The sequence below is a fragment of the Manihot esculenta genome, chromosome 16 (assembly GCF_001659605.2).
Source record: "Manihot esculenta cultivar AM560-2 chromosome 16, M.esculenta_v8, whole genome shotgun sequence".
NCBI lineage: Eukaryota > Viridiplantae > Streptophyta > Magnoliopsida > Malpighiales > Euphorbiaceae > Manihot > Manihot esculenta.
In genome coordinates this window covers 4,347,480-4,368,250 of record NC_035176.2, presented here as the reverse complement: position 1 = coordinate 4,368,250, position 20,771 = coordinate 4,347,480, and the positions used below count along the sequence as shown (strand labels likewise).

The 20,771-nt window shown below is 36.1% G+C and overlaps 2 protein-coding genes and 1 non-coding gene across 6 annotated transcripts; 1 reads left to right on the top strand and 2 right to left on the bottom strand.

The window, feature by feature from the left end:
- Nucleotides 1-12,359: 12,359 nt before the first annotated feature.
- LOC110604271 (protein IQ-DOMAIN 9) lies at nucleotides 12,360-16,379 on the bottom strand. Of its 4 annotated transcripts, none has more exons than XM_043951614.1 (6): nucleotides 16,054-16,379; nucleotides 15,142-15,254; nucleotides 14,653-14,835; nucleotides 13,674-13,901; nucleotides 13,153-13,266; nucleotides 12,360-13,067 (listed from the first exon to the last, which is right to left on the bottom strand). In XM_043951614.1, the coding sequence occupies exons 2-6, from the start codon at nucleotides 15,214-15,216 to the stop codon at nucleotides 12,735-12,737; spliced, it is 933 nt and encodes a 310-aa protein (XP_043807549.1). In that variant the 5' UTR covers nucleotides 15,217-15,254; nucleotides 16,054-16,379; the 3' UTR covers nucleotides 12,360-12,734. The 4 variants fall into 4 exon arrangements, with proteins under 4 accessions (XP_043807549.1, XP_021598128.1, XP_043807550.1 ...); XM_021742436.2 differs by having other exon boundaries at nucleotides 14,653-14,796; nucleotides 16,054-16,370; XM_043951615.1 differs by lacking the exon at nucleotides 16,054-16,379 and adding an exon at nucleotides 15,596-16,020.
- Nucleotides 16,097-20,289, top strand: LOC110603989. Its single transcript, XM_021742002.1, has 3 exons — nucleotides 16,097-16,139; nucleotides 16,452-16,513; nucleotides 19,024-20,289. Exons 1-3 carry the CDS (start codon nucleotides 16,097-16,099, stop codon nucleotides 20,287-20,289), a joined length of 1,371 nt encoding a protein of 456 aa, XP_021597694.1.
- On the bottom strand, nucleotides 18,669-18,742 carry TRNAI-UAU. The gene has a single exon. It is a non-coding gene; the product is annotated as a tRNA-Ile (tRNA).
- Nucleotides 20,290-20,771: the final 482 nt, after the last annotated feature.

The window sequence follows — 20,771 nt, the reverse complement described above, 5'->3', positions numbered from 1 at the left end:
AGGTTCGGCGGCCGAAACTCCTTTCGGCGGCCGAACCTGGTCCCCTCTGGACGACAGGTCTGATTCTGCCAAGCCAAGAACCAAACTCAAAACACCCCAAATCCTTACATACTCTCTCCCAAACATGCATACTCACTCCCACATGCATAAAGGGGCATAAACTAACTTAAAACCCCAACAAAACATCATGAAATCATACATTGGCACAAAACTCACATAAACCCTATCATGCATATCTATCCAAACACATACATCAAATCTCCTTAAAACTTACTTAAAACTCATTAAAACTCATTAAAACATAAGGAAAAGCAGAGATCTACACTAACCTCTTGGAGATCGAGGGTTGGTGTGACCCGAACCTTGGAGATGTGGAGGAAACTAGCTCCGGGGTCTCCAAGCTCCAAATCCCTGATCCAAGCTTAAAACTCTTCAAAACCAAGGATAAAGCTCACAACACTTTGGAAAGTCAAAGGAAAACTTGAAATCGACCAAGGGAGGACATGAACTCACCTTAGCCCAAGAATGGGGAGAAAACTCACCCATTTTCGGTCTGAGGCCTTTTCTCTTAAAAACTCAATTTTCTTTCAATTAAAACCATTAAAATCATTTGAAAATATTTTTAGAAAACACATTTTACCCTTCTAGAGAGATCCAACACCCTAGATTCCGCCAGAAGGCAGGAATCCCGATGCCGGAATCTAGCCGGGTATTACAGGCGACCTGCACTTCCTTCCATACAAAGCTTCATATGGGGCCATCCCTATGCTGGCATGATGGCTGTTATTGTAGGCGAACTCCACTAAAGGTAGATGTTGCCTCCAAGAACCGCCAAAATCCAGCACACACATTCTGAGCATATCCTCTATTGTCTGGATGGTCCTCTCTGATTGTCCATCCGTCTGAGGATGGAAAGCAGTGCTAAAATCCAACTTGATACCCATAGCGTTCTGCAGACTCCGCCAAAACCTGGAGGTGAACTGGAACCCTCTATCAGACACTATTGAAACAGGAACCCCATGCAGCTTGACGATCTCATCAACATACACCTGCGCCAACTTGTCCACAGAGTAGCCACTCCTGACAGGGATGAAGTGAGCAGATTTGGTGAGTCTGTCCACAATCACCCATATGGAGTCCAATCTGTTGGACGCCGCCGGTAACCCCACCACGAAGTCCATAGCTATATTCTCCCATTTCCACTCTGGAATAGGTAGTGGGTTAAGCATTTCAGCCGGCTTCTGATGTTCCAGCTTCACCCTCTGGCACACTTCGCAGGCTGACACAAACTGTGCCACTTCTCTCTTCATAGCTGGCCACCAATACACTTTCTTCAGATCTTGATACATCTTGGTGGCTCCAGGGTGAACACTGTATCTGGCATTATGAGCCTCTCTCATAATGTCTCCCTTCAGCCCTATGTCATCTGGTACACACAATCTGTTCCCATAGCGGAGGATCCCCTTGCTGTCGAATCTGAACTCACTATCTTTTCCTGACTGAACAGTCCTGGCGATCTTCACTAATTCTGGGTCCTCATGTTGTTTCTGAGCCACCTGCTCCAAAAACACGGGTGCCACTCTCATCTGGGCAATCAAAGCACCTGTACCAGACAACTCCAACTGTAGACCTTCATTCATGAGCTCGAAGAACTCCCTCACTATTGGCCTCCTCTCTGCTGAAATATGGGACAAACTGCCAAGTGATTTCCGGCTTAAGGCGTCTGCCACAACATTCGCCTTACCCGGATGGTACTGGATCTTGCAATCATAGTCACTTAGCAGTTCTACCCATCTTCTCTGTCTCAAATTCAGCTCTCTCTGACTCAGGATGTACTGCAGGCTCTTATGATCTGTGAAGATCTCACATTTTACCCCATAAAGGTAATGCCTCCACATCTTGAGTGCAAAGATTACCGCTGCCATCTCTAGGTCATGTGTAGGGTAATTCAACTCGTGCTTCTTCAGCTGCCTAGAAGCATAAGCAATCACCCTTTCATCCTGCATTAGCACACAACCCAGTCCCACACGGGACACATCACAGTACACTGAGAAGTCTTCATTACTAGATGGCAGGGTTAACACCGGTGCTGAAGTCAACCTCTTCTTGAGCTCCTCAAAGCTCTCTTCACACTGGTCGGTCCACACAAACCTCTGGTTCTTCTTAGTCAATCTGGTCATGGGAGCTGCAATCTTAGAGAAGTCCTGAACGAACCTCCTGTAGTAACCTGCCAAGCCCAAGAAGCTTTTGATCTCTGTCACTGTAGTGGGTCTAGGCCAGTTAGCTACGGCTTCCACTTTCTTGGGGTCTACCTCGATTCCATTTTCTGACACCACATGCCCCAAGAAGGAGATGCTCCTCAGCCAGAACTCACACTTGGAGAACTTGGCATACAAGCCATGTTCCCTTAAGGTCTGCAGAACTAACCTCAGATGATGGGCATGCTCCTCTGTATTCTTGGAGTACACTAAGATATCATCTATGAAGACAATAACAAAGTGATCCAAGTATTGGCTAAATACTCTGTTCATGAGATCCATGAATGTTGCAGGGGCATTGGTTAACCCGAACGGCATTACAAGGAACTCATAATGTCCATATCTGGTCCTGAATGCTGTCTTCGGTACATCCTCTTCTCTTATCCTCAGCTGATGATATCCCGATCTCAGATCTATTTTGGAGAAACAACCTGCTCCTGCTAGCTGGTCGAATAGATCGTTGATCCTTGGCAACGGGTACTTGTTCTTGGTAGTGACCTTGTTCAACTGCCTGTAGTCGATACAAAGTCTGAGGGATCCATCCTTCTTTCTCACAAATAGCATTGGAGCACCCCAAGGTGAGGTAGTCGGTCGGATGAAACACGTGTCTACCAGCTCTTGCAACTGCTCTTTCAACTCCTTCAACTCTACTGGTGCCATCCTGTAGGGAGGGATAGAGATCGGTCTAGTTCCAGGCATCAATTCAATTTCAAACTCTATTTCCCTAGCAGGTGGTAAACCTGGCAGCTCGTCTGGAAAAACATCTAAGAACTCTCTGACCACTGGCACTGAGGCGGGCTCTCTGACATGACTATCCAGCTCTCTCACATGAGCTAGAAAACCCTGACAACCCCTCCTGAGCAACCTATGAGCCTAAAGGGCTGATATCAAACCTCTAGGTGTACTCCCCCTGTCTCCTCTGAAGACAACATCTGACCCATCCTGAAATTTGAACCTGACTACCTTGTCTCTGCAATCCAAGGTAGCACCATGGGTAGATAGCCAATCCATCCCTAGAATGATGTCAAAATCTGTCAAATCTAGAACCACAAGGTCGGCGGACAAGCATCTTCCCTCCACAAAAACTGGACTACACTGGCAGACTGATTCTGCCACTGACGGGTCACACTTGGGTCCACTGACCCATAGGGGACACTCTAACCCAGAGACCATCAATCCCAACCTCTCGACGGCCCTCGGAGCAATGAAAGAATGAGATGCACCAGGGTCCAATAATGCGTAAACATCAGAACAACCAATGATGAGATTACCTGACACCACGGTGTTGGATGTGTTCGCCTCCTGCTGAGTCATGGTGAAGATCCGTGCTGGAGCTGACGGGCCCTCACCCCTGAAACCCGCTGAAGAAGAGGCTGCCCCTCTTCCTCTGCCTCTGCCACTAGCCTGAGTCGCGGCTGGAGCTACTGGCTGAGCCACACTACCAGAAGCTGTCTGCTGAGACTGTGCCACAAAAGCTGCCCTAGGACACTCTCGTGCCATGTGTCCTTCCTGCCCACATCTGAAGCAGGCTGTCATCCCAACCAGACATACTCCTTTGTGCGGCTTCCCGCACTTTTTGCATACTGCATTATCTGCACCTGAGCTCGAACCACTTTCTAATCCTAGACCAGACTTGATCTTATTCTAGAACTTGTTCTTCTTTGACTTCTTGGGGTCTCTGTCCCACTTCTTACTGCCTGAACTCAGAGAAGAAGGGTTTAACCTTCCCCCACCTGGGGTCTTGAAAACAGAAGGCTGTGCCACAGATTGCTTGACTTTCCCTTCGATGATAGCACTAGCCTCCATCCTCCGAGCCATATCCACTATGGCATGGAAACTCTCCCTCTCTGCTGACTGAATCAAGGAGGAATACCTGGAATGGAGCCTCATGATATACCTCCTTGACTTCCTCTGATCTGTGTCTAGATTCTGCCCAGCAAATGGCAACAGCTCCAAGAATCTGTCTGTATACTCATCCACACTCATGTCATCCGTCTACCTTAACTGCTCAAATTCGATCATCTTCAACTCCCTTGAACTGTCAGGGAAAGCCCATCCTGCAAACTCATTTGCAAACTCCTCCCAGGATAGACTATCCAACCTCGGGTCACATAATTCTTAAATCACTCTCGGGCCTTCTTGCATTTTAATGTGAACCCAGCCATTTGAATGGCTCTACTGTCATCAGCTCCTATCTTATCTGTAATTGTCTTGACCCTCTCTAGGTACACAAATGAGTCATCACCGGTTTCAAACTGGGGAGCACCCAGCTTCATGTAATCGGTCATCTTGACCTTGCTCCCCCTAGATGAGCTAGGTTTAGGCATTTGGGTTTCTGGGACAGTAGGTGCTGCTGGTGGTGGAGGAGGTGCAGCATCCCCTAGGGTAGGGTTTGTTGTACCTGGATAGAAAGATGAGGGTGGGTACATAGGGTATTGTGGGTACGGTGGGTAGAAGGGTGGGTATTGCATCTGAGAGTGATAAGGGTTAAAACTGGGGTAATTCGATGTACCTCCCATCGAATACCCGGGATTATGTGAAAAGGGTGGGTAGTAAGGTGGCTGAACAAATCCCGAGGCCTGAGTGCCTCCTTGGGACTCTCCCATTCCCTCTTCCGACATACTTACTCCGAGACTGCCATCCCTCCTCTGATCCACATCCATCTGATCCCCCACATCCTCTGACATATCCCCTTGCATTGTTCCCCTCACTGATTTGCTTCTTCCTAGATCCAAAGACCTTCTAGGGTCTCTTACTGCTCTTTCTCTGCTGGACCTACTTGACATTGCCCTAGGCAATGCAGGAGGACGGGCATCAGTGCCCTCGTCCTGGGGTGGTACTCCAGTCAATCGTGCAGATCGACGAGTTCCTCTCATCCTGTTTTCTGAAAAACAGCATACATCACATAAACATTAGCATCAAATGGTTCATGTGCAAACACATGAACCCGCATCACATACATCACATACATAGCATATCATTAATGCACATGCATATAATCATGGCATTTCACATCATCATTCAAGACAGGACTCTTCATCCTAATCCTAGTGGAAATGATTTTCCTATTGTGCTTGACCTTCTAGAACATCTATGAGCCCGACACTCTAGGTCCGACCATATGAACCTAGGGCTCTGATACCAATCTGTAACGACCCGAAAATTGGACCGCCACCGGCGCTAGGATCCAGATCGGCTTAAGGCCGCCAGGACCCGTAGCAAGCCAAACATTCATTCTGTAAACCTGTTTAATCCCATACATGATCAACAATATACATAAAATTTTGAACTTTTCTTTCCATTTATTCACCAAACTCAACCTGTGCATGCACTATACATAATCATAATCATCAACCCACACTGGAGTCTTCAACAATGCTCCAATGGGGTAACATACATATATTAAGTTTGGTTTACAATAATCATCATTAAACATTAAGATCATGTATTAGAAAGGGATTAACATAATACTATGGTCAAGCACAACTCTAAACTTCCATAAGCATCATTAAATAACATTTCTATGCTATACTTTTACATTACATCATATTCATGTCCACATCTAGCTATTACAATAACAAGACTCTACTCCTGCTGACCTCCTAGTCTACCCTGTACCTGCAAACCTGGGGGTTAAGGGAGAGGGGTGAGCTATAAAGCCCAGTGAGCAGAATATATAAACATTTAATTTAAATTTCATGCTTTCATGAAATGCAACATATCACAAATAATTCACATCAAGGATGAACTTGTCACCAATAGCCCACTACTCATTCCAATAGTGCCAGGGGCGTAGACTGGGCCTCACTGGTCTTTCTCTTACATTACATTCATAACATAACATTCCAATATGCCAGGGGCGTAGAATGGGCCTCACTGGTCTTTCTCTTATATGGTGCCAGGGGCGTAGAATAGGCCTCACTGGTCTTTCGTACCGTATCACATCATATCATAACGTATTGCGGCTAAAAGATCATCCAACATTCATCCACATCAACAACATATTATGCAATGCAACATATTCGTGAATTCTAATGCAAGCACCCTAGTATATCTCATGGCATTCATGATGCGTGTATCATGCTCAGAATTTATTTATTTACTTTGAAATGAAATAAGATACTCCACTCACCTCTGGCTGAAGCTCTAATAGACTCAGAAGCAGCTGAACTCACTGCTGGGGTCCTCGGTTCCTCGGGTCCGAACCTACACAGGTGGACTCAAATGAGGGACTAAACATTTATGATCATGACTCTAAAATACTCTCCAAAAACCCCCTAAAACACCTTAAAACAATCATAGAAATCATGCAAAGGAGGGCTGAACAGGACACTTTCGGCGGCAGGTTTGGCGGCCGAAAGGCTCTCTAGAGCCGAAAGTCATGCACCTTCGGCGGCCGAAAGTTCCCTTCAGAGACGAAACTCATGCATGTTCGGCGGCACCTTCGGCGGCCGAAACTCCCTTCAGAGCCGAAAGTCCACTTTCGGGGGCAGGGTTCGGCAGCCAATACATGCTACCAAAGGCAGGTTCAGCGGCCGAAAGAGCCTTCGGCTGCCGAACCTGAGTTCTTCCCAAAGGGCAGAAACTCAGCTCAACATGCATAAACGCCTCCCAACTCATTCAATCATGCATTTTCCTACTCTACAACATGCATACTCAAGCATACAAGCTCCCAGGGGCTTCAAACTATCCTAAACCCCATCTACAACACATCAAACATGCAGAATCAACATACATTGTTCATAAACGCACAGTAAACCCATAAACTCCACATAAACCTACACATGCATTTCTACCCCAAGAAACTTCATAAAACTTACTTAAAACATTAAAGGAACTATGAATCTACTCTTACCTCTTGAAGAACGAGAGGAGAGACGATCCAACTTGGAGATGGGAGAGATCTCAACTCTTTGGTCTCCAAGCTTCCAAAACTCGCTCTTTTATTCAAATATCTTCAAATCAACATAAAGCTTGTTAAAACATGAAAGATCGAAGGAAAAACATCTAAAATGAACCATGGGAGAGCAAGAACTCACCGTGGCCGAAAATGGGGAGAAAACTCGCCCGTTTCGGCCATGGAGCTCTTATATAGGGGCTGGCAGACCACCTTTCGGCAGCCTATGGTGCTTCCATAACTCATGCAAGTTCGGCGGCCGAACATGAGGTTCGGCGGCCGAACCTTTGAAACTTTTGGAAGCCTAACTTGCCCCCCTAAACCATCTCACGTTCGGCGGCCGAACTTGAGGTTTGGCGGCCGAACCTGGAAATGTCTCCTTGGTCTTTTTCTTTTAAAACTCAATTTCCTTTTTGCTTAAAACCATAAAATACATTAAAACATTTGTGAAAACATGCTTTTACCCTTCTAGAGGTTTCCGACATCCGAGATTCCACTAGACGGTAGGAATTCCGATATCGGAGTCTAGCCGGGTATTACAACTGTCACTTTTAAATATGAAGAATCAAAGACCAGCGGGAGGACCTCTAATGTGACACAACAATCGTTCAAAGTAAGTTATGAACTGTCACCATAAGACAGGGTCATATGGTAAGAGTCTGATAAGCAGATACGAGGTCCCACCCGTAGAAAGAAAGACCTAGATATCGTGGTATCCGATTCTTGATCCAGTCTCGCCCTCTCCTGAATAGGTCGAATCTTCACATAAAGTTAACGTTAGCAGGTGCAATCTAGCATATTCACATTACACCTGTAATCACATGATCTGTGATCAATTAGCTAGCGGGATCCCCTATCAATTAGCTGCTACCAAGCCAAATTTTTAGGAGATGCAATAATTAACTCATCTTTTTACAATATAAAAATTAATGATTGCAGAAACTAAGATACGCATTCTTGCACAACTACTCTTGAATTCTAAGCAATTATTTACATTCGTCCTTTTTTTCAGTTTACTGACTTGAGTATTGGAGTGGCTATTATAGACGCCAACCATTTTATATTATCTTTCTTGTAGATTGACCAATCACAATAAAGTTTCGTTTCAGTCACATCATAAATCATGTAAAAAAAAGTGTAAAATAAAGTATAAGTTGTTTCATGTCCAATTTATTATAAATAAAGTAATTTTCAATTCACGACTTACATTTTAAATTTTAGACAATGATATTTTTGCAGCGGTTATAAAATTATTACTTTAATACTATTAAAATAATAGTTTAATAGCAATTTAAAATTGTTAAAAAAATTATTTTTTATTATACATATAATAACATACTTTAATCAAAGATTTATTTTATATTTAAAAAAAATTATATTAGATTGAAACACAATTGATATTGCGAACTTAAGAGTAAATGTTTCTTTTCTCCCTAGTAATTGTTGGTTGATGATTCACTCATTAATTAGAATAAAAAATTACTTTATAAAATATTGTCGGAGGCATGTAAACAGGAAATATTCTAATTTATATGAAAAAAAAAAACATTAAGTAGTACTTATTCTTTAATTTTTATATTCTGATTGTTTGCTATGGTTTATTTTATAAAAAAGAATTTAATAAAATAAATTTTTTATAAAATTATTTAGAATTTCTAACTATTTTAAAATGAAAAATTTTTAATTTTAAAAAATTAAATAATTTCATTTTAAATAGAAGAGTTATTAAAAATAAAATTAATTAAAATAATTTTTTATGAAATTCTTGATTTTAAATGGAGAGATTATAAATTGAAGTAAACATTTTTCATCATTACTACAGCTTTAGTTAATTAGTCTTTCATATTAGGAGAGAAATTAATTAGTAAATTTTTTAAAATTTAAAAATATTTTAATATATTTTTAAAATAAATAAATAAATTAATAATTTTTTATAATATATAAAATAAATATTTTTTTCATAATTTTTTCTATTTTATTTTTTATATATTAAAAAATAGTTTTTTATTAATTTTTTAATTATACCATCTAAAAATATTAAATTTTTTAAAATATTAAGAGATTTTTTAAGAGATTTTTTAAAAATAAAATAAATTTAAATAGAATTATAATATAAAAAAAGAAAGTTGATAATAATTTTGAAATAATTAAAAAAATTTAAAAAATGGAGGAGTAATAATTTTTGAAAGTAAAGTGCTGTAGTACTATTATTTGTCTGTGTCTTAATTTTAGAGTTGAAAAAGGTCTCACTTCGGGTAAGACCATAGAAGGGAAGCTAGCATATGTTTGGCATTAAGTTTCAACGGTTAAAATATTTTTTAAAATATTATCAATTTAAATACTTTTAAAAACAACTATTTAAAAAACATGTTTTGCTATTTTTGGTATTTTTATAATTAAAATACATTAACTTTAATTTTCAATCAATTTTTTATATTTTTAATTAATATATTAAAAAAATTCAGTAACTGTGGAAGGTTCCTGTGTACGGATAAGGTATGGGTTTATGAAATGATTCTTTTGGCAGAATAAAGGATGTATATTTCTTATTGCGATCTATTTTGAAATGCTGATAACATTGTTTGAGAGGAGTTGCAATCTCTTGAATTCAGTACTTTAAAACTTTTTGAATTTTTTCTGATACAAATTTTATAATTTAATGTGTTTAAATACTAAGTATTAAATTTTAAATCGATTGTGAAAATAGGTAATTTATCTCTTATATGAGTCATGGACACTATTTTCTTTTAAACTTTTAAATGAGTTAGATTTTATTTAAATTTAATATAGTGTCAGAACCTCTCGTTTGGATCTTTATAAATATATCACACATCAATAAAATTTTAAATACAAAAAGAGCAACATCTGACTAAATATATTCTAGCTATACTGCTAAAAAAATGGCTCTCTAACTTGAAACATCACTACAATTATGGCATCTCGATCAGTGACACTATAGACATAACTAAAACTCAACTATCAAAATTTATCAGAACTTGAACAACTAACGTCTTTTTCTTCCTTCCATCAGCATATCGTGCAAAGGCACGCTAACATTACGCCCCTCTCCTCCTTCAAAATGCACTTGTCTTCGAATATAAATTATGGAAACTGAGTTTACATGGAGATAATAGATTTTCAAGTTTTATTTAACTAAAATAATTTAATTCAAAATGAACTTATAAAAATAACATTACCATCAATAATCATAGTTTCAGGTAAGCCATATAATTTAAATATATAATAAAATAATAATCTTGTCACACTTATAGTCATATATAAATAAGATAGAGGGAGAAAATGAACAAATTAGAGAAGCCATTGACTACAAGTAACAAAACATTTTTCCCTTCAGATATTGGTTATCCTTACATAAATTCAAATGAAATGTCGGATCATATTTGAGTAGGAACAGGAAGTACTTGGAGAAGACCTACTGGTTGAATAGTTTAAATTTTGTGTCTCTAGCATACTCCACAAGCATGGACAAATTCCTTAACTTGGCTTTTCATCCCCACCCAGTAAAAATCTCGGGTGATTTAAAAGAGAGTTTTTTTATATCCTTCATGGTCTTGGTTGTGAAGCACTATTAAAATGGCTTGAATAGAAGGAGAGATGCGAGGCACATAAACTCTGTTTTTATACAAAAGAATGTCTAGATTGAAGCTCCAAGGGTCTATTGCTTTGTTTTTAGTGAGGAGAGAGATTTGGCGTTGGACTTCTGTACAATTTTGTTGCTATCTTCGAATGCCATCAATTATGCTAAGTTGAGGCATAGAAATGACCAACAGTACTGAAGCATCCACATCTCACCTAGAAAGTGCATCGGCTAAGGTATTCAAACGTTTAGTCCTGTATTTAACTGAGGAAAGAAAACCCTCTAATTTTAATCACAAGGGCCTGTAGATTCCGAATGCTAGTAATTGCATTCAAGGAAATTTCAAGAGATTGTTCTGTATTCGTGCGGTGTCTGTTTGGTACTCTTCATAATCCAAAATAATTTTTTGCATTGGTGTTCTCAAATGAATGGTTCATCACAATTCAAGCGCTCATCACAGTTGAAGCATAGTCCCTAGTGCCTGCGTTCCTCCATTTCTTCTTGATTCAATCATTTGATGGACCTGATATTTTTTGTTTCTCTGACCATTTCTGAGGAATGTGCAGCTGGAGGTCCCAAATGTTGCTCTGTCCAATTCTTTTGTTCATAGAGTTGAGACATGCTCATGGCCAAAACCAAGTCATCAGGTTGATGAAGCTCAACTTCCATAGCAATATATTCTTGAAACCACTGATATAAAGTTGTATGTTTTTATTTTGGTTGGGGAGACCAGTTGGCGAGACAAGGATTTCAAACTGTGTTTCAATATAATCTTATCATTTATATTACTAAACTTATATGATTTTATTTAAAAATATTTAAATATTAATTTTACTAAAGTATTAAATAATATATAGAAAATATCTATAAATAAGGATGTAAACAATAATATTGCTCGTAATGCACAAGGAATGATTCTCGATTGGCATTATCATTTGTGAATTTCTATCACAGATTCATTACTTTTGGAAGCACTAGCTTGTCAAGAAGCTCTTCTTCTTGCTAAGAGAAATTAGTTTCAACAAATAATTATAGAGGGCCACAATTTCGTGGTTATTCAAGCTTGCAATGGAACTTTCGCAGAGCTAATTCGGGATTCCAATTCCCTTGCATCATCCTTTTCGGAATCTCGGTTCTCTCTTGTGCGTTGAAGTGGAAATGAGACTGCACATTCTCTGGATCAGAAGTTTATTAATGATGTTACCTTTAGATCCAATATTTTAGCTGAGTGGACCTTCTTGTCCTGTATTATCTGAACCTTGGTTTTCTGTATCTTGGAAAAAATATAATTTAATAAATTAAAATTTATTCTACCTAAAATTTATATATTTTCTTTTTCTAGCTTCTCATGTTTGTTGCCAAGGATTAATGATATATAATGAAACATCCAATGATTCAAAGGTTTCACTTCCCCCAGAACAACGGTTAGATTCTTCTCATAAGCTGGAAGAAGTTCATCCTTTGACATTGGTTCTCACTCTTCATTGAGATAATACTGTAAACAGAAACTTGACAGGAAACGACAATAATGGAATCTGAGGAACCTCAAAACAGGCCTAGAAAATCAAACAGAAGTAGTTTTCAGAAGAAGCTTCTTGCAAGGAAATTTATCACTCCAACAATGCTCTCCATTTATATTATAGATACAAAGGATTTTTCAAATAATACAGATCAGATAATTTCTTTGAGGGAATAAAGATAAAAAACAGAGAAGAATGATCAGCTCAGTCCCATTTCCAGGCCAATGTTCTAAAATATTAAGGCCTATTCTCAAAACACCAATTTCGACAGCTGCAGCAATAGGTGCATGGATTCGTCAATTTGACTGCATGCTGAAGTATATCACAACCAAACCACTCCTTTTGTACACAATCTGAAATGAACAAATAGATAAAAGAATCTTCCCTTCCTTACCACACAACTGACTAAAAATTAAGCCTTCCACTAATGTTCTGGACAGGAACTAAGATACCGGTTCACCTTAAAATTTAGCTTCTTCAGTTTTAATGCTACCTTCATGTCTAGCTCCTTTTTCAGCACCTGGATATGACAATCTCCGGGCCTTTGGATTTCCCTTCCCATTGGACAAAGAAGGTTTAGATGAAATTGGAGTTTTAGCAGTTGGTGAATTGGTTTTTCTACCGGCTTTGTTCTTCTCTTGTTTCTGTACTTTCTTTGGACTGATGATCTGAGCAGGGATTCGGCTTTCCCATGGACGAGCAGCAATCCAACGTTCCTTCCAGCTCCAACCCCAATTTGCTTTGCCAGGTTCATAATTGACCAGCCCAAGGTTCTGGCTTGAGTTGGCCCTCCACTGCAATTTATGGTTCTTTTGTTTTTCAGCCCAAGATCGTGCAAATGATACTTTCGAGTTAAATGATGAGGGGACGATGAGTCACCTGATGAGAAAAGGCATATGCCATCGCTCGCTCTCGCTTAACAGCTGCTTCTTCCCTCTGATGTATTCTTGCAAGAATTTCCTCCATTGTGTCAGAGCCACCACTCCACTCTACCTGTAATTCGGTGGAAATAACTATGGAAATTAAAGGACTACCACCAGCAAAGAAGGATTCCTCACATCCAATTTTTAGTACAAAGAGAAATAAGCAAATAATTTTTTTTTTATACTATCAACAAAAATGTCCACATTTTTTGCCACCTAAAAGTTACAACATAAGGAAGACGTTAAAGACTTGCAGAAAAGGGTAGAGATGGTATTCTAGATAAAGGGAGCTCTAACAGGAGCAAAAGTTTTCTGGACGTAGTTCCAGAGCAAACAAACAAGAGACACTAACTTCCCATTGCCAAAAATCTAGGACCACATGACTGACTTCAACATCTGTTCCAGATTCTTCAACATTGAATCATTACAAATAAAATACTCTGTATAAGTGGTTCAGTATTAAAGATTTATTCTAACCTCTAGATCATGAAGCTTTGCCTCAAGTTTTAGTTGATTTTCTAATTTCTTCTGTCTTAACCGGCCTTCTATTACCATACATTGTCGGCGAGATCTAATTTCAGCCTGTATTTTGCTCCATGTATGAAGACAGTGCAATGCAATTTTAGCTTTCTTTTTAACAGAATAATTTTGTGTCAGGATCTGTAATCTCGTTGCTCCTTTCAAACGGCGTAAAGTTTTTCTAGCCTGCATTATGAGGAGAAAAATTAACAAGTATTATGCATACAAGTGTGTGCTGTGCGACTCCAGGAACAAATGCATAACCTTATGCATATGCATGTATATGCACATGAGAGAGATAGAGAGAGAGTTGATAAACCTCCTCCAAGAGCTATGAAAAACAATCTACAAGGAATCACAAAACCAATTTTGTCTCTTATGTATGAAATCTGGATAAATAGACTAGGAGACAGAAAAGATACTGGCCCACAACATCAATCATCACTAATAACTATATATGTTTTTCCTGACTGGAAAGAATACTACTTAGAAGTCAGAAATGTTAAGAGGTTGATAAGCTGTCATCTACATCTTGTTCATCAGCCAAAAGGTTTACCGTTTAGTTATCGATTTGTAACTAGTGGCTAACTGAGTAAGGTTAAGATTCTGTTAAGAAAAGCTGCATATTGTGTTTGGCTAAAACTACAGTTCAGATCAGTTTTATTGGCAATTTGGTATTATTCATCGTATGCTACATTGTATCTTGCAAAGAGAATTTAGTTGCCGGTTTAATTGGATCAACTGCAACAAAATATTTAGATCCAACATTTTACAACCATTTGATTAACTCAATCCCTAAGTGTTGAGTTCACTGACATCTAAAACCCAATATGCCTGTTAATCAATATGGTAGAAATGATAAATCTACATTTACTAACAACATGAAACTAAGACACTAACTCAATGAAAGTAGCTTATATGAGGTAGCTAGTCATACCATATACGCTCTGAATGCAGTTTGAATCCGAGTGGCAGCCAAGTCCTCAACTGGCACGTTTGGATTGCCATCAGCAGAAGCAGCAGACTCCCTGCGTGGTCGGTTCTTCCATTTGAAGCCATTTGATTTTGCAGCAGCAGAACGCTGTCTCAAATTACAAGAACAGATGAGGTGATGCCCAAACTAATAATTATAGCCCTTATTAGCCTTATGTTCAAAATTGATATCAACTCTTAACATGGACACTGAGAAAGATTTTTCAGTACACGCTATACCAAGAATGAGCTGACTGTATAGACTGTAGATCATGAGTGAACACTTGTTATTCAAAATTTAAAAAAAAAAAAAAAAAGACATTATGGCCATTGAACAAAGTACAACAACCTTCATAGATGTGAATTTTGTATGGTTTTATTATGGAAATGAAATTATAATTATATAATAAAAAAAACTAACTATATATAGAAAATACTATGGAGAATTCAATACCTTCACTCGTTTTGAACTATCTTCCTTCGTCTTCTTTAAACTAATTATTGTCTTAAACCAATCACCAGAACCCATTCCTGATATCAGCTGAGTTTAACCAATTTATCATGAACCTGATAGCATTATCAATACAACCAACATTAGCATTCTGCACAAGTTCCCAAAGCTAAAATGTTGTTACAGACTAATAAGCGCATAAATTATATTGTTAAGCAATTTTTCTTTCCTTTTCTGATTTATCAAACAGATGCTGAGCAAAAAAAATTTTAACCAAATGAACCGCAAATCATAAATAATAAAATAATTGGAAAGAGATTACAATTTCTATCAGAAGCAACTCAATTGCAGAGCTGAAAATTTTAATATCAGAGAATCCTACCTCTCAAAAAGAAAAAAAAAAATCTATAATGTCATATAGTTAGACTTCAACCAATTGAAAATGGAAACTAACTACCGATTTGTGAAATACAGCCATCTTTGACCATTCCATTCTCTTACACCAATCCCAATTCCACCTTTTTCCCTCAAACAACATAAGGGCAATTCTCTCTCTCTCAAAAAAAAAAAAGAAAGGGTACTCCGGAAGAAATTTGCTCTATCAAATAATGAAATATAGAACACATCAAAAGCAGTTGAACTGCAATACCCAGAAGAAAAATTTTGCATATCAAACAAGAAAATGTATTTCAATACTAAATTCCTTATATTGCAGACCAATCAGATAGATTGAAACTACTTCACTAATCATTACAGCACCCAGATCTTTCCAATATCTCTTACTAAAATCAGACTACTGAGTCCAACAATGAAGTGAAGAACACGTAAAATTTAGAAATCCACTCAATTATATCAAGGGGACCAAAAAAGAAAACGAAAGAAGAAGAAAAGAAAATCTGGGTAAGTAAGACATACCAGAGAAAGAGTAGAAAAAGGTCGAGTAGGATCTTTTCAAGAAATGGGCACTCAAAATCGTGGAGAAACAAAAGGTGTTGACAACAGTAGTTGAAGTGAAGGAAAAGAAAAGCCTGAAAAAAACAAATAAACGAAAAGAATAAAAGGTGGGTGTGGAAATATGGATTGCCATGGCCCCATCACCAACCTTCTACCCTTCAAAATACACTACACAACAAATATCAATGGTATAAAATTATTACATATGTATTATAAAAATTAATCAAAGAATTTTCTTTCTTTTTTTATTTTTTGCCCTTCAATCAAGACCTCAGCCACCAGGAAAGCCAGCAAAGGGATTGTGATATGAATGTATCTGTGTGTGTGAGTGTGATCTTATTTGGGTTTGAAAAATTCAGCAAAAGGATGCTTAATAGTGACCCAACAACGATCAGAGTTGATAGAGATGGTGGCTATTCAGGTAATTTATTATGGGAAACTTATTATCCGCTACCCCCTGCTAAAAAAACTCATAAGTGATTTATTAATTAATTTATTTTTTAATTTTAATAATTAAATATTATAAAAAATTTTAAATATTTTTAATATAGATTATCTTCACCCCATCTAGAAGGGTTATAATTTATATTTTTTCTGTTTTATAATTTTATTATGTTTTTATGTATATTAAAAGAGATTATTTTTTTATTAATTTTTTAATTATATCTATTTTAAAAATATTAAATTTTATTAAATATTAAGAAATTTTTTGAAATACTTTTTAAAAATAAGATAAAATTAAATAAAATTATAATAATTTATTTATATATCATTATAATGAAAAAAAGAAAGTGAAATAATAAAAACAGTAAAAAAAATTATAACGATGAAAGTAATTTTTATAAAAAAAAATCAATAGATGATCAAAGGGTAAGAAAAATAAAAACTGAGAACAAAACGTTGAAACAAACAAAAACGATGTCAACGTTTGAAAGCCGCAAGTTGCTGAGGTTAAGCACATGGCTAATTCAACTATTTAGGTTGGACTTATCTTTAAAATAAAATCTACAAGAGTTTTTAAAGACTTCTTAGGCTTTTAAACAAATAAAAAAATCTCCATTAGCAGCTGGAAATCATAGCATCACTCCGCATTTAGAGAATCGACATTAGCATAATACAAAAATCATAGCGTTTAATTGAGTAGAGATTTTAATATTTAAGTAGCTCAATTATTTATATTAAAAATAAATAAAATTATATATATTTAAAATTCTTGATATGTAACCGTTACCCTTAAATTTTACGGCAGACTTAGACCGACTTAAACTTTTATTACCGACACCCAATAGAAATCAACGATAACTTTTCGAAAAGGAAATTTCGATATGCACGACTTTCAAAAGTGTGACGAGAGCCGTAAATCTGTCACAAAGTTCGATATGAAAATTTTATTGTTTAGAAGATCAATTTTACAGTTTAATTATTTTTTTAGATATTTTAAGTATTTTCATAATTTTGCATATTAGAATTTTATTTATATTATAAATATACTCTCTTGACTATTAGAAAAATATTTTTCAATTTTTGAGAAATTTTAATAAGACTTTTAGTCTTTTATCCTATTTTTTCTCTTATTTTATTTTAATAAAACGATATTGATTGAAATTTCTGACGGAGCCTAAATAGTCTTTTATAAATTTTCTTTAACTTAATATGTATTATGTGTTCTTTTATTGAATATAAAATTATATATTTAAATAAATTATTAAATTTAAATAAAATTTAACTATTTCAAAGAAAAATTTAATTACTTATATAAATTTATACTAAAAATAGATAAATTAATGCACAATTTTAGTATTGTTTGATATGAATTGATAAATTCACATTTTTATTGATGGTGTAGCACGTGAGAAGTGAAACGAAACGAGTGCATTTAGCTTGTTAAGCTCTCATCAACTTGATGACTGAAGCTAATCACGTGGGACTTTATTTATTTGACGAAAAAAATTATTTTTTAAATTTTTTGATATTTCAATATTTAAAATAATAATTAATAAAAAAATATTTTATTGGTTAAATAAAAAAATAAGTAATTTTTCACTTTATTTTTAAACTATAATTAATAAAAAATAAATTATTTTATTGATAAAAATATTTTTTATATAAGTTATTTTTTTAATTAAACGGATTCTCATTTAAAAAAAATAATTAGTGGAAAAAAATTATTTGTATATTATTATTGTTATTATTATTTTATTTGAAATATAAAAGTCTACATTTTTTTTGAAAGCAAAAATAAAAAAGTCTACATGACTGTTAGTTGGGAGAGAATAATAATATCATTTTAATATAATTGAAAAATAATAAAACTTGCAATAAAAAAAAATAATAATGAATAATTAATGAAATTCTCGATAATTTGATGAATGGGGCGAGTGTGGTGTTGTTCATTGAAGGGAATAATTGCGTGTATTGTTAGAACCAAACAAAATGATATTATATTAACGTGATTATTGCTTTAGAGTTGGGCATCCTACAGCTAATTGATGCTTCAATCGAGTTATGGTGGAATGTGGACCGTTGATTGGTAAGAAAATAGAAATTAATCAGACAGGGACAATAAGAAAAAAAAGTGGTCCCGGCGGGGCTCGAACCCGCGACCTTCGGCTCATAAGACCAACGCTCTAACCAACTGAGCTACGGGACCACTTGTTTTTATCTGTAACTTTTCCTAATATCACAGGAATTTTTTAATAACACCAGTTTACAGTAAATTACAATTTTTATGTATATTATAAATTATAATAATAAATATTATATATTAAATAATTATATATTGTAAATTATATGAATTTTGTTCATATATGAATACTGTATTAATAATATTAAATAAAATGAAATAGTAAAGACTTCAATTCATAAAGTTTTGTTTTATTTCACATTTTAAATTTTTCGTTAATATCTTGATATGTATATAATGGTAAGCAGGTTTTTGTTGTTAATTGCCCTTGGATTCCTCGGGATATTGGTTTTATGCCTTTAGATGAGGCGATGTTTGTTCCTGAAGCCATGAGAGTATGTGATTTGTTTGTTGAAGGTGAGTTGCGTTGGGATGTAGAGAAGCTAATGAATATTTTTAGTGTTGCTGATATGAGAGCTATTCTTACTATTCCATTGCCTCTATTCCCAAAACCGGATAAATTAATTTGGCACTTGCATAAGAAGGGTGTGTACTCAGTTAAATCTGCCTATTTTTGTGCCTTAGAATTGTCGGGTAGGACTGGTGTGCTGGGTTATAATGATAGGTGGAATCGTCTTTGGTCTCTTGATGTTCCTCCCAAAGTTCGGGATTTTCTTTGGCGTACTTGTCGTGGAGTGCTTCCTACTCGGGATATTCTTTTGAGGCGTGGGATACATGTACCTGCTGCATGTCTTTTTTGTGATCATGATGAATCTATTTCACATGTTTTTTTGCATTGTCCAATGGCTGTTGAGTTATGGAGACTTGCTGGTTTTTCTACTGCTGTTGATTTTTCTATATTCATGGATTTCTTTATTCATATTTATAATACTTTTGGCAGAGAAAAGACTGCACGTATGGCTATACATGCATGGAAGTTATGGCATGCTAGGAATGAAAGATTGTGGGTCAATAAAGTTTTGTCACCCAGTGAGGTTCATCATGCTGCTAGTTCCTATTTTAATGATTATGTGGCTTCACTTGTGTCTCGACCAAGGACGTTATCCCACCCATCTGTTCCTCATGTGCTCCCATTGGTTGAGGCTACCACTCTTGAAGTTGATTGGATTGCATTCATTGATTGTGCAGTCTTTGCTAGTGCTGATTTGTTCGGTTTTGCAGCAGTATTTGAGGACTTGGAAGGCTTCTTTTCCATTGCAATTTCGGGTTTCTATGAGGGGGGTGGGCAACCTGTTATTGCTGAAGTTTTGGCCTTGCGTCAATGTTTATCTTATGCTAGAGATTGTTTTCTTCAGGTGGGTTGTATTTTTACGGATAACCAATCCTTAGCCTTGGCTATTCGCTCTCCTCTGGATGACTTTTTAAAGTTTGGATTAGTTGTTTCTGATTGCAAAGATGTTATGCGGTCTCAGGGTAACATTCATGTTTGTTGGGTACGGCGTTCAGAAAATAGAGCCGCCCATTTATTAGCTAGAGAGTCTATTCATCATGGTAGATTCAAGATTTGGATTGACATTCCTGATTGTCTCTTGGATTATTATTCTACAAGATAAATAAAGTTTTTCTTGATTCAAAAAAAAAATATGAGTAATTAATAGAATTAAAATATATTGAAATAAAAATATTTACATTAAATACTATTTTATCAGTCAAGTAAATTTTTAAAAATTATATTATAATTTATTATTAATTTTTTAAAATTCAATTTGATTTCAAGATAATAATGATACATTAAAAGGTTATTTATTATTCAAAATTTAAAATTTTAGATATAATTAAAAAAATATTTTTTTAATGGACGTTAATAAAATCTAAACAATTATAAAAAATATATTTAAAATTATGAAAAATAAACTTAGAAAAAATTCTAAGCAGCTTCTTTTTTAAATTTATTTAGCTGTCAAATTGATAGTGGTTTGTCATTCCATGACATGGAATAACCGATACACACTCTAATTTGTCCCCAAGAGATTGATAACGGCGAACCCACGGAGTGCTCTGTTTATTTGGGAATCATAGTGGAAGATGCCATACG